We start from the raw sequence: 15,641 nt of genomic DNA on the forward strand, positions 1-15,641 counted from the left end.
TTTAATGCATCATATTATATATATAATTTATGTAAGAATATAATATAACATAGTATTATAAAATATAATACAATAATATAATATTATATATATGTATATATTATTTATATTAATATGTGTATAAAAATATACCTAATAAATACCAAATTTATATATTCTTATAATATAAATAAATATTAAATATTATTATATTTTTTGTACATTTGTAATCGTTCATAAATTTAATTTATTTTTTTTTTTTGTAAGTATTTAAACTTTTCTTATGAGTATATCTCTATTACGTTTTTTACTTATTTAGAAAAACTCTTATGTTTCAATATCTATAAGAAACAATTATATATATTATATAAATTAAACAAAATTAATTTATTTATGTATGACATTATTATATTATTAAATAGATTCCTTTTTCTTGATATATGTAGATTCTAATTATAACATACATTAAAAAAAAAAAATAAAATAAAATTAATATTATCCTGCCATTTTAAAGAACAATAAAGTGACATATATATATATTAACGTATAATTAAATTCAATTTTTAAGTATAAAAAAAAATATATTTATTTAAATTATCAACAACGAATTATATGTATATATTATGTACATATTACAAAAAAAATAATAAAAAATAAGTAATTAGGAATAAAATATAAACTTTTCTATTATAAAAACATTATATATATATATATATATATTTATTTATTTATATATGTATGTATTTATGTCTTATTGATTTTTTTTTCAAAACACAGAATAGACATTAGCACCTAACTGTGTTTAAAAATTTATTATATTAACCTTTTGAAATGAAGGAGAAAAAAAAAAAAAAAAAAAAAAAAAAAAAAAAAAAGAATCATACAGTACCATTATTATATATATATATATATATATATATATTTATTTATTTATTTTATTTAATTGTGTTATACCCTATTAATAAAATAAAGTGTATATATTGCTATAATAACAATTTATTATATTTTTTATAATAATATAAAAACAATACCGAAAAAATTAACATATACCATAATATATATTTATTCATATTACAATTTGGTAAGGAGAAATAATTAAGCGTAATAAATTTATAAACCAAAAAAGCAACATATTATACATACATACATATATATATATACATATACATATATATATATTTCGATGTGATGGAATTATAAAATAATTATCATTTTTATATTCATAAATAAGAGTAATAATATAACATATATAATGAATAATCACAATTTTAATAACCAACACAGTTTAAATAATGTCCATAATGCAAAAAATGAAATGAAAAATGGATTATTCTTAAAAAAAGATATGGAAATAAACAAAAATGATGAAATAACAAAAGAGCTGGAACTAGAATTTGATGAGGAAATTATTTCACGTCTACTATGTCTTGTACACAATAAAAATGTCAAACATAAAGTACTAAAAATAAATAATTTAATAGATGAAAATTTATATAATTATATTGTAAATAGCGAAGAAAATAAAAATTATATTAACAATGATGAACATGTGACAAATGAGAAACAAGAAACAAATGGAAATGTTCATAACGAAAAAGAATCATATAATATTCAAGAAAAAATGAATAATAACATCTCTCAACATTCAATTGAATTAAATAAATTTTTAATCGATCATAATAATTATGATACAGCAACTACGAAAAACAACAACAATATTAATAATATTAATGATAATAATAATTATTTAAGCAAGAACAAAAAGAACAATGATCATTTTCACTATAAAAAAAGAAATGATAATATAAACATTTTAGGTGAAACAAATAATGTCCTTTTTCTATGTTATGATGAAACAAATGACGATTGTATTACTTGTGATAAATATAGAAAGAATTATATGTCAAATATGCAAATATCTAATAATATTGATATAAATAAATTAAATGATTTGAATGACTATTTTTTTATTCTTGGATCTACTTCTACTTCAAGAAAATATATTTTAAAAAAAAGTAATTTAAATTTTTTATCAATACGTATACATATTGATGAAAAGAAAATTGGATGTAGAAATAAACATGACCCCTTTACATTGACTTCTAATATATCTGTAGCCAAAGGATTGAAATTATTAAGTATGATAAAAAAAGATTCACAATTAAAAGAACAAATTTTAAAGTTAGCTAATAAGAAAAAAATAATATTATTAGTAGGAGATGAAGTTATTTATTGTAATAACAAAATATATGAAAAACCAACAGATCAAAAAGAAGCGACTGATTTTCTTAAATCATATAATAATAATAAATGTTTTAGTTATAGTAGTATTACTTTAATTGAATATGAAACAGAAAAAATTGTCACAGGTATAGACGAATCAATTATCAATATTTATGATATGAATGATAATATAATTAAGAACATATTAGACGATCCTTCTATATATTTTTGTGCAGGTGCTTTGAAAATTGAAAATATATATATGCATAAACATATAAATGTTATTAAAGGAAATATAGACAGCATTTTTGGCTTGTCAATAAATTTGTTATTTCATTTGCTCACTATTTTGTGATATTCTTAGTATTTGAATTTATTATATTTCTGTTTATTAATTTTTTTTTTTTTTTTATCTGCATATCATATTTATTTATGATATCATATTTTGTTTTATGTAACAATTTAAATACAATTTTATATCATTTTATTATAATAATATAAATTCTTTATTTTATATGTTAATGTTTTTGTTAATTTTTTTATATTTTAATTGTTCACACATTTGAATAAATAAATAAATATATATATTATATATATATATATATATATATATATATATATATATATATATATATACATATACATATATATTTTTTTTTTTTTTTTTCCCATTTTTTTAATATGAAAAAAAATAAAGTTTTTATATAGACTAATAAAATATATATCCTTATATATCACTGAATATACATAAATAATTTCCTTTTCAACATTTCATAAATTTATATTTCTTTTTTCTAATGGTGTTGGGTTAATATTAGGTGTACTAGGCGATTTGGATCTTCCTTTAGCTAAAAGATTTTGAAAAAAGCTATGTAATGATTGATCTATTTTATCTTTATTTAAATTGTTTTCATTATTTTCTTCTGTATATATATTATTTTTATTAACAATAACATCAATTTTATTTTTATCCCATGTTGATACATTTTCATCATTCTTTTTAATTTTATTTATATCATTAGATAAATTTGCTAAGAATTCATTAAAATAAAAATCATCTACAATATTTTCATTTTGTTCGACTATGCTTTTATTTGGTATTGGCTTAGTAATAATTGAATCATATGGTTTATTGAAATTTTCAACAAATGTATTTTTTATTGATTTATTTATTAATTCTATATTATCATATCCTGATGGTATGAATATTTTTTCATAATCATTTAAAATTGGTTTCTCGTTAAAAGGAAAGTTATATAATCTATGCATAATATATTTATACAATAATTCTATATTTTTAGGATTCTCTTTATTGATAGTATTGCAATATATTATAGCCGCATGATAATTTATGGCTAGATTACGTAAATAGGAAATTATGACATCCATATATCCTTGATAGGTTCTATTGTTCAAAATTTCATATCCATCAGATTTACAAATAATAAAAAATATTGGGAAGGTTAAATTTATTTTTATTAAGCGTTCTTTGTCCTGACTAACCATATTATTATTATTATTATTATTACTAATAGTATTATTATTACTATCAGTAATATTATTTATTTTTTCGTGTGTGTCCTTTAGTTCTTCATTTTTATGATCATCTCTTTTTCCCCCCTTTTCTAATATGTTATTTTTATAATCATATATATAATTTTCCATTTTTTCTTTTAATTGGTTTAATGTCTTTAAGCTCGTATTAGAATGTATTGCTTCAAATAAAATATACAAGGTATCTATCCAATTATTTATATCAGACATAATATTATAAGGTTTGTATAAATCTGTACATATTAAAATAATTATATTTTTTACATTTTTAAAATTTTTTATATTTTTAATCAATGAATGAATATAAGATGGATGTTGTAAAATCCATATATGGCTATTAATTTTTATATCTTTCATCTTTCTATTTTCATCCATATTTTTTACTTTTAAACAAGCATAATCTAATGGCAAAACTCTATTCTTATTACAATAAAAAGGGTAATCATTCTGTTCATCATTATTTATACATATTTCTTGTAATGCTTTGACTAAACATGATTTCCCTACATCCTTATTTCCAAATATTATTATATGACTATTTTCCAAATTTTCATTTTTCTCAATATTTAATCGTTTTAATATATTATCATATATATTACATGGCTTTTCTTCATCTATATCTTTGCTATTCTTATGTACATTTTTTTGATCCTCATAATCATATGTATAATTATCATTATTTGTAATATATATATCATTATTATCATCATTGTGTCTATTATACGAATTGCTATTATAACTATTATGACTATTATAGCTATTATCACTATTATTATCATTATGAATATTATTAGTATTATTACTATCACTATTATATTCGTTATTAATATTATACCTATCATCGTTATCACCATTATAATTATCAAAAATATGAATTCCATCATTTATGTGTTTAATATCATTGTCTGATACATAAAAATTATTTTTGTTCAATATATCAATATTATCTTCATCCTTCATGTTTGATTTATCATCCAATATAATTTTTTTTTCCAGATCATTTATTTTATAAGTTATATCTTTTTTTTCTTGATATAATTTATTAGATAAAATTTCTTCATTATTATCTTTTTTTAATACATCCATATTATCTTCCCTTTTAAATTTATTTGCAATTGAAATATGAACATGATTAATATTGCTATGATTATGTAAATTATCATTTTTATTAATATTATCCAATTCAATTTTTTTTTCCTTCATTTCTTCATTTAATAATTCGACTTGTCCATTGATATCAACATTTTTATGATCATATTCTATATTCATAATTGAATTATTTAATGTTAAAGATTCTTTCTCATTCATCTTTATATTTGTAGAATGGTTTAATGTGTTTATATCTTTTTTCTTATCATTTATGTTATTTTTTTTAGACAATACAGAAATGTTTTCTTTTTCTTTTCCTTTTATTGTTACCTTATCCTTATGTTTCACATTAACCTTCGAAATATCCTGTTTAGTTGTACTTTTTTTTTTTAAAAGACCAATTGAACTATTTGAAAAATTCTTATTATCTTTCTTCATTGTGCTTTTATTAAAATGAAATAACCTATACATACATATGTATATAAGAAAAACTTGTGTTAAGAAATTACAAAAAAATAAAAAACGCAAAAAAGAATTTGCTATAAGAATATAGTAATAAGGTGTTATAATATATTTTGAAGGGAAAAAAAAAAAAAAAATAAAATAAAATAAGAAAAAAGAATGAAAATTTCTGTGTGGCTTATATTTAATAATTCGATACAGTTATTAACAGAGTCATAAAAAATAAATTAAATGAACATACATAAATGTATATATATATATATATATATAAATTTTTTATGCCACTTATATTTTTTAAATAAGTTAAAAGAAAAATTAGTGTGAAAAAAACAAAATATCAGCATGGTCTTCTGTACAGGAATGCACACATTTTTTTTTTTTTATTTTATTTCTATATAATTTAAATTAACAATATGGGGAAAATGCTGAAAAAAAAAAAAAAAAAAAAAAAAAAAAAAAAAAAAAACCGAGAGATATAAATATAAATATATATATATATATATATATATATATATACTTTCTGTTTTATTTCATCATTGTATTTTTTTTTTTTTTTTCTTTTAATGTAGAGGATGTCAAATGGAAAATTTAAAGATATAATGAATTTAATATATTATAAAACATGCTACAAAAAGAACAAACAGAAAAGAAAAGAAATTTTCAAAATATATATGTCACAAATGTGTATTCATATAAAGATGGATCTTAATAATATTTGTTCAATTTTTTAAAATATATATCTTATTTAAAATTATATAATAACCCTTTCATTAATATTGGTGAAATAAATATAACTTTGTCTTATAACAACCACACAATAAATAAAAAAAAAAAAAAAAAGAAGAAAAAAAGAATATCATTTTAAAGCTATTATAAATATATATATTTGTATAAACATTTCAATATGAACTAAAGAACTTATATATAATTAGACAAAGACACATTATTCATATATATATATATATTTATTTATTTATATTTATATTTATGTATATGACATTTTTTAATGAAGCCTTCATTTTATATTAAAGAAAATTTTATTCCATCAAAAAAAAAATTGTAAAACAATAATAAAAGCAACTGAACACATATTATTTCAATATATTACAAATCTTATTTATCTTATTTAAGATTTAATAAATACACCCAGAAATATACAATACCTTATTGACATATTAAAAAGTCTTATATATTTTTAAAGATATAACACTTTTAAAAATACTACCACATATTATTTTAAAACATCCTATACAACCTAAAAGAAAAAAATAGATCTCCTAGAATTTATTTAAAAAAAATATTTTCTTCAAATATTTCAAAAGAATTTCCTTTTTTTTTTTTTATTTTTATTATACTTAATAAAGAATTATTAGATATTTATATAAAAATAATAAAATATTTATTTAATATATATATATAGTGTTTTATATATGATACATTATATATATATAATATATATATATATTCAAAAAAAAAAAAAAAAATGATAATAAAAAATATCATATACTTTATATAAAATATTCAAATAACATATATAAATATTTTTAATATATATAATTTCTATTTGTATCAATATTTTATGATTAAACCATTTATATAATTTATAAAAGAAATTGAAAATGTAAAATATTAATAAGATTATTTTATTAGTCAACGTACCATTTTTTCTTTTATTTTACTTAGCGTAATTGTACAACGAATACTATATAGCATAATATATTATATATATATATATATATATATAGTATTGTTTTAAAAATGACCTTTTTTTTTTTTTTTTTTTTTTTTTTTAAATTATTTTTTTTTTTTTTTTATTTTATTTTTTTTTTTTTCTGTTTAAAAAAGAAAAAAAATTGAAATAAATAATATTTTTTATTAATATTAAATATTTATTTAATATAATTAAAAATGTTAAATAAAATAAATTAATAAACTGTTTTTTTTTTTTTATATATAAGTTGCTATTTAATATTAACTCTATATGCATATTTATATATTTTATTTTTTCCTACATATATATATATGATGTCACTTAAAATAGTACTGTAATATATATTATACTCATATATAATATAGAAATATATAATTTGATTGATGTATCTAATAGGAAATTAAAATGCTATACATATATACTATTTTATATACATATTTATTATAAATTACGACATACACAAAAAATATATATAGATCTATAGATAGTGCTGTTAAATAAAAAAAAAAAAAAAAAAAAAAAAACAGTTTATAAAAAAAAAGAAAATATATATGATGTGAAATGTATATATGAAAATAAAATTTATATCATTTTAGATATAACACATAAAAAAATAATAACACATATAAATAAATAAAAGCTTTTATGTAATATTATATGATGAATAATTAATTATTAAATACAATTTCCAATGAAATAATTAAAAAAGGGGGGATTTTTTTTTTTTTTTTTTTTTTTTTTTTTTTTTAATCCGTATTAAAAAGCAATAATTAAATAAAAAAAATTAACTTATTTACATTTGTTATATATATATATATATATGTATGTATGTATGTATATATGTATGTACGTCATATTTATTTATATTTATTTTATGTGTACACGTAATATTTATATATTTTTGTAAATTAGTATATTGCTATCTATATGTTAAATTATTTGTTTTTCGTGTACATTTATTTTATTTTATTTTAATTTTTTATCTTTTTTTTTATATGAAAACATTTAAAAAAAAAAAATAAATAAAACAAAATATTTTAATATTATTAAAATGAATAATTTATTTTATCCAATTCATATGCTATATTTGATATTTTGACTATAAAATTTTTTTTCATAATTTTTTGATCATTTGGTAATATTTTCATATAAAAATATAAATAAATAAATAAATAAATATATATATATATATATATAATATACATATTTTACATATTATACGTATTATACATATACATATTTATACATATTACTACATTTTATTGGCTTGAAAAAAAAAAAAAAATGTTGGATACTATTGAAAGTTATATCAAAAATCACAAGGAAAAGGAAAACCTTTATGTTAAGAAAAACGTTTCCATTATTGGTTCTCCTCTTGCTGCTGGTCAACCTCTTGGGGGTGTGCAATTAGCATGTGATGACTTGAGAAAATTAGGTTTACATAATGTTATAGATATGTTAGGCTGGAAATATGAAGATATAGGCAATGTAGAGAATGTATATAATGAAATGAAACAAGAAAAAAAACATAATAATCATATTAACCATATAAACCATAATAATGATAATAATAATTATATTCCTAATGGTGTAATTAAAGAAAAGAAACATGAATTGTCAAATAATAAAATGAATGGACATGTGAATCATAATTTATATGACAATTATGAAGAGAATAATGTAATATCACCAAAAGATAAGTATCAAAATAGTTGTTATTATGATAATATAAGGAATGTAAAAGAAATTGGTATATTCAATAAAAATTTATTTGATACTATGAGCAATGAATTAAGAAAAAAAAATTTTGTATTAAATATAGGAGGGGACCATGGTGTAGCTTTTGGTAGTATCCTAAGCTCATTACAAATATATGAAAATTTAAGAGTTATATGGATAGATGCTCATGGAGATATAAACATACCAGAAACATCTCCATCTGGTAATTATCATGGTATGACATTAGCACACACATTAGGGTTATTCAAAAAAAAAGTTCCATATTTTGAATGGTCCGAAAAATTAACATATTTAAAACCAGAAAATACAGCTATTATAGGAATAAGAGATATAGATGCATATGAAAAAATTATTTTAAAAAAATGTAATATTAATTATTATACTATTTTTGATATAGAAAAAAATGGTATCTATAAAACAATTTGTTCAGCATTAGAAAAAATAGATCCAAATTCAAATTGCCCTATCCATATTTCTTTTGATATAGATAGTGTTGATAATGTATTTGCCCCAGGAACAGGTACTGTAGCTAAGGGAGGATTAAATTATAGAGAAATTAATTTATTAATGAAAATATTAGCTGAAACAAAAAGAGTTGTCTCTATGGATTTAGTTGAATATAATCCATTTCTTGATGAACAAGATCAAAAAGTTCATGGAGATGCATTACCTATATTAGATAATGCAACAAAAACAGGAAAATTATGTTTAGAACTTATAGCACGAGTTTTAGGATACGATATAGTCTAACATATACCGTCCTTTTTATGATATATGTGAATATATAAATATGTGTATGTACATACTCGATTTTTTTTTCATTTTTTTTTAAAAGGGCATACATACATACATAAATACATACATACATACATACATATATATATATATATATATATATATATATGTTTATGTTTATGTTTATATTTATTTATTTATATTTAAATTCATTTAAAATATTTCATAAATTTTATATTAAAAATGGTATCTTATAGTGCAAAAATAAAAAGGTAAATAAATTTTTCTTTCTCGAAAATATGTTTATATATATTAACTAAAAAATAAACTTACAAATATGTTAGACATTAAAAATTTGAATCCTTTGATATAAAGAGATAAACTTATTATATTATATGTATTATTTAAATTTCAAATTCATTCTTTAATATTAATATAATTTTAGATTAATTAAATGAGTTTTTTTTAAACACATTAAAAATTGAAAAAAAAAAGAACATATATGTATATAAATATATATATATAAAATAAAAAAAAAAAAAAAAAAAAATTTAAATATATATGTATATATTATATATAATATTACTATTTATTATATTATTACAATTTATTTGTTTCTTCTTTAAAAAACCACAAAAATATAAATGCATAAAAATATTATTATTCAATGAAAACAAATACTAATTATTAAAAAAAACTTAAAAAAGGTATAAAATATATATATATATATAAAATATTATTTTTAAAAACAGAATAAATACAAAAATTAATACAGTCTTTTTTTTTTTTATAACATGTATATATAATAATAAGGATATATAAATAAATAAATAAAAGGATAGGTAAATAAATAAATCATAATATATATAATATATATAATATATATATATATATATATATATATATTTATTTATTTATTCAATTTTTTTTTTTTTTACTTTTTTTTTTTTTTTTTTTTATTTGTGCAGTTATAATATATATATATATTTATTTTTTTCCTAAAAAACTTTCATTAGCCTTATAATAAATAAATGCATATTTTCCTACATATATAAATAGTTTATTTTTTTTTATCTTGAATTAAAAGATATATTAAATACTGTTGAGTTGTTTTTGTTGTATAATATGGAAATAGTCCATTATATACAAATATTTTATTATAAATATATATATATATATATATTTCATTTTAAAGAATAAATAAAGATTTGTCATACTTTTCAATGTCATTTTTATATGCATCACAATTTTCATACAATTTATTATCCACATTGTTACATATTCCATAGTTGAAAATTTTAAAGTAATCATTTTCTGAGATAGGTGCTTTAGATTTTCCAAATAAAGAAAAATCTTCCCATGTAACTACATTATTTTCAGCATTATTATTAATATTATTTGTTGTATTGTTATTTGTTTTATTTTCTTTTTCTTTATTATAAGTATCATTATTTATTACCATTTTATTATTTAACATTTCTTCATTGTTACTACTTTCTCTTCCGGTTGAAGGTGCTGTATTATTATTTACATCATCATTCATAATATAACTGTTTAATGCTTGAGTTCTACTATGTAATACCTCATCGTTATTTAATATAATATTATTGCTCAATGTATTGTTATTAGGATGATTATTCGAAATTGTTCCAAAGAAAAAATCCTCATAATTAAATTTCTCGGCATTATTGTTATTAAAGTTATTAAAATTGTCCTCCATATTATTATTACTGGAATAATTCATATTTGCATTGGCTGGCATATTATTATAATTATTATTCACTGTGTTAGAAGAGAGTGCTGAAGCATTCATATTATGTATATTATTATATTTCATGTTATTATTATATATGCCATCCATATTTGTGCAGTTGTTATATGTAAAATTATTACTGTCTTGTTTATTAGTACTATTGATATCGGTTAACAAATTGTTGGTACTTGAACACCTTCCAAATTTTTCTCCACATGTAGATTCTTCAAGAAAACCTAATACATTTAAGTTGTCGTTCAAAAATTGTTCTTCATTAAATTTGCTATTGTCTTCTGTCTTGTTATAATTTTCTAATGATGTATTCATAACAGGAGGAATAATACCATTACCACAATTATTACTATTATTATTATTGTTATTTATGTGGTTCATATGATTCATATTGAAATTCATAGGGTTCATATTAAAGTTCATATGATTTAAATTATTCATATTATTCATATGATTTAGATTCATGTTCATATTCATTGGGTTCATATGATTTAAGGCGGTCATGTGATTCATGTTTCCATTAATAAAACTATTCATATTCACATTAATATGGTTCATATTATTTATTTGATTCATATTATTCATAAGGTTCAAATTATTCATATGATTCATATTATTCATAAGGTTCATATTATTCATATGATTCATACCATTCATATGATTCATATTATTCATATGATTCATACCATTCATATGATTCATGCCATTCATATGATTCATACCATTCATGTGATGCATATTATTGAACATCATATGATTCATATGTGCAACACTAGCATTACCATTATTAACAACATTAATATTTGGATTTATATTATTACTGTTCATATTATTCTTAGCATTCTTTATTCCATTTTTTAATACATACTCAGTAGGTGTATTATTATTAGCATTATTAGAACTTATAACCGCTGCACCTTTTTTATTACATTCATATGAATTGTCAGTATTACTATCATTTAATAATTGAGGATCAATTGTTTCAGTAATATCATAAATTCCATCATCTTCTGTCAATGCATTAACTTTATTAAAATATATTTCTTTCTTCTTTGGAAATATACAATAGGTTTCATTTCTTTTATTTGAATCCACATTATTATTAATATGATTACTACTATTACTACTATTGCTATTAATATGATGATTCATATTATTATTATTATTGTTGTTGTTGTTATTGTTGCTGTTGTTGATATTATTGCTATTATTGCTATTATTGCTGTTGTTGTTACTACTATTACTGTTGTTGCTATTATTGCTGTTGTTGTTACTACTATTACTAGAATTCTTTTTCTTGTCATATTCTTGCTTATCACTCTTATTTTTACTAGTACCAATAATAATATTTTTATCAGTTATTTCCATGGGGTTTTCTCTTAATTCATTATGACCATGAGCATATCTACAAAATTGTCCAGAAAAACATTTACCTTTAATAAAACTCTCACATAATGCAGTTTTATATAAATTTTCTGTTGCTCTTAATTCTATATTTGTATGAGCATATTTACATTTTTTATCATTACATAATTCATTTATTTTTAATTTAGGACATAAACTTGTTTTACATAAATTTGGTAATTCTCTTAATTCATTTTGAGCATGAGCATATAAACAAGTTTTTCTTCTTTCACATTTTCCTTTAATATACCAAGGACATATTTTAGTTTTATAAAATAAAATTCGTCTCTCACTTGTATTCACAACATTACTCATATTATCATCTTTCTTTAAATTACGATACTCTTCATTATTACTATTACAATTACTATTATTCTGACCTTGTGGCATCTTCTCTTTTTGATTCACGTTACTACTATTACTATTACTATTACTATTACTATTACTATTATTATTATTATTATTGTTATTATTATTATTATTCAAGTACATTCTTTTATCCATATACTTATTATAACCTTTCTTACTTGTATTTACACTCATTTTCTAAAATATACAGATTAATATTATAAGTACACACAAAATACACAAGATACTCTAACGATATATTAATATAAATATATATATATTATTTAATTTTTTTATACAATTTATTATTTTCTTTTTTTTTTTTATAAAATTATTATATAAAAATAATACATAATTATATAATTATTAAGTATAAATATAATCAAATATTAATAATTCAAAATATAAATATATATATATAATATATATATATATATATATATATATATATATTAAGATAAAAAGGTACATATAATTATATATGTCCCTTTCTTCAATTTTAATTTTTAAAATATAGAACACATTCAAATATATAAAAATAAAATATATTATACAAACATATATACATATATATATATATATGATAAAATAAATAAAAAAAAAAAAAATTATATAATAATAAATAAAAGATCTGTATTAAAAACTTTGTATTAAAAATAATAAAATATATATATAACAATAATACCTGTTTTTTTTTTTTTTTTTTTTTTTTCCTATTTAATTTATTTTTTTAGTTTTTTTTTTTTTTTTACTATTTTTATATTATTTTTATATTTTTTTTTTTCTTTTTTTATATTCAATAAGCATATAACAACAAATATATAAATATATAAATATAAAATATAAACATATATAATTATATATATAATATATCTTTATAAGTTTATATATATATATTTGGCCTTTTCAAAAATGAAAAAAAAAAAAAATGATGAAATGAAATAAAAAGATAAAATATTACATATATATATATATATATATATAATAATAATAATTAAAAAAAAAAAAAATACCAAAAAGTTGTATAACATATAATTATATAAATATGGATGGATGTTCTTTTTTTTTTTTTTTTTTTTTTTTTTTATATATAAATTATATATGTAGGATTATACAATTATTTACAAATTTATAAAAAAAAAAAAAAAAAATATTTTAATAATGAATAAATCATATATTAAATATATATTTATTACTTTATTTATTTATTTTTTTTTTTTTCTTCTTCTCTTGTAATTATAAATAATACATATATGTATTTATATATAAAGATAAATATATATATATAAATATATTATATATATATATAATCTTTTAAGGATGCTATAAGCATACACATAAATTATAGTATATATATATATATTAATGAAATAACAAATAAATGAAAAAATTAAATAAATCTAAAAAAATAATAAAATAAAATAATAAAATGACAATTAAAAATTTTATAATAATTTCATTAGTAACATAAAATATGTAGGTATAAATTTCTTTCTTATTTATACATATATAATATTATAATTGTATATGCTTATATAAGTAAAGAACTTAAAATCTAAAAAATACTATAAAATCTTAAAAAAAAATAAAATAAAATAATAATATACATATATATATATATATATATATATATATATATATATATATATGTAGTATATTATAAAAAAAAAATAAAAATAAAAACTATTAAATATTAACAACTTAAAGAAATATACACATGAATAGAACATATATATATATATATATATATATATATATATTACTCTTGTTTATTATAATACAAAATTATATACATATAAATAATTATACTATTAAAAAAGAACATATAAAAATAATAGATCATATTCATATAAAAAAAAAAAAAAAAATTACACACATACATATAAATATATAATAACTTTAATTACAACATTAATAAATAAATATATATATATATGATATGATTAAACATAATAATTTGAGATTAGTTCTCATTATTTAATTTTCCCTTTTTTTCATATAATATAATAAACATGTAACATATATAAATATATATAACTATAAATATAAATACAAGTTCCACATATATATCTCTTCAAAAAAAAAAAAAAAAAAAAATCTGAACAAAATAATATATATATATATAAATGTATTAAAATAATTATAAAAGCAAACTTTATATCTATAATAAATAAAGACGTAAAATATCTATAAATATAAATATATATATATACAATAAATATATATGATATTTATATTAATACTATACTTTAAAAAAATAATTTAAATTAAATATATATATATATACATACATATATATAATATATAACTATAAAAAATTTACTATTTACTATAAATAAAAGACAATAAAAAATTCTCTATAATCATAAAATTATAAATATGTATAAATGTAATAAATTTACTACTTAAGATTACATATATAACACGTATATATAAATAAATAAATATGTATATATATTATATATATATTAAAATATTTTTATGCTTTTTATATTTTTTTTTAAAAAAAAGAAAATTGTAATATATATATAATATATATATATATACATACAATTCACACTTATAAATAATTATACATATAATAAAATAATAATGAAAAATGAAATACATTAATATTATGATGAGATTAAA

General features: G+C 17.1%; 4 protein-coding genes across 4 annotated transcripts; 2 read left to right on the plus strand and 2 right to left on the minus strand.

Moving 5' to 3' along the window:
* Positions 1-1,231: 1,231 nt before the first annotated feature.
* On the plus strand, positions 1,232-2,557 carry PADL01_0905400 (Maf-like protein, putative; the record flags this gene model as incomplete). The annotated part of the gene is made up of 1 exon (XM_028681718.1): positions 1,232-2,557. One exon carries the CDS (start codon positions 1,232-1,234, stop codon positions 2,555-2,557), a length of 1,326 nt encoding a protein of 441 aa, XP_028538068.1.
* A 416-nt stretch (positions 2,558-2,973) lies between these two features.
* PADL01_0905500 (dynein light intermediate chain 2, cytosolic) lies at positions 2,974-5,283 on the minus strand (the record flags this gene model as incomplete). The annotated part of the gene is made up of 1 exon (XM_028681719.1): positions 2,974-5,283. One exon carries the CDS (start codon positions 5,281-5,283, stop codon positions 2,974-2,976), a length of 2,310 nt encoding a protein of 769 aa, XP_028538069.1.
* A 3,019-nt stretch (positions 5,284-8,302) lies between these two features.
* Positions 8,303-9,508, plus strand: PADL01_0905600 (arginase; the record flags this gene model as incomplete). The annotated part of the gene is made up of 1 exon (XM_028681720.1): positions 8,303-9,508. The coding sequence occupies one exon, from the start codon at positions 8,303-8,305 to the stop codon at positions 9,506-9,508; it is 1,206 nt and encodes a 401-aa protein (XP_028538070.1).
* A 1,174-nt stretch (positions 9,509-10,682) lies between these two features.
* Positions 10,683-13,205, minus strand: PADL01_0905700 (zinc finger protein, putative; the record flags this gene model as incomplete). Its single annotated transcript, XM_028681721.1, has 1 exon — positions 10,683-13,205. One exon carries the CDS (start codon positions 13,203-13,205, stop codon positions 10,683-10,685), a length of 2,523 nt encoding a protein of 840 aa, XP_028538071.1.
* Between the last annotated feature and the right edge of the window lie 2,436 nt (positions 13,206-15,641).

The sequence above is a fragment of the Plasmodium sp. gorilla clade G2 genome (assembly GCF_900097015.1).
Source record: "Plasmodium sp. gorilla clade G2 genome assembly, chromosome: 9".
NCBI lineage: Eukaryota > Apicomplexa > Aconoidasida > Haemosporida > Plasmodiidae > Plasmodium > Plasmodium adleri (nom. inval.).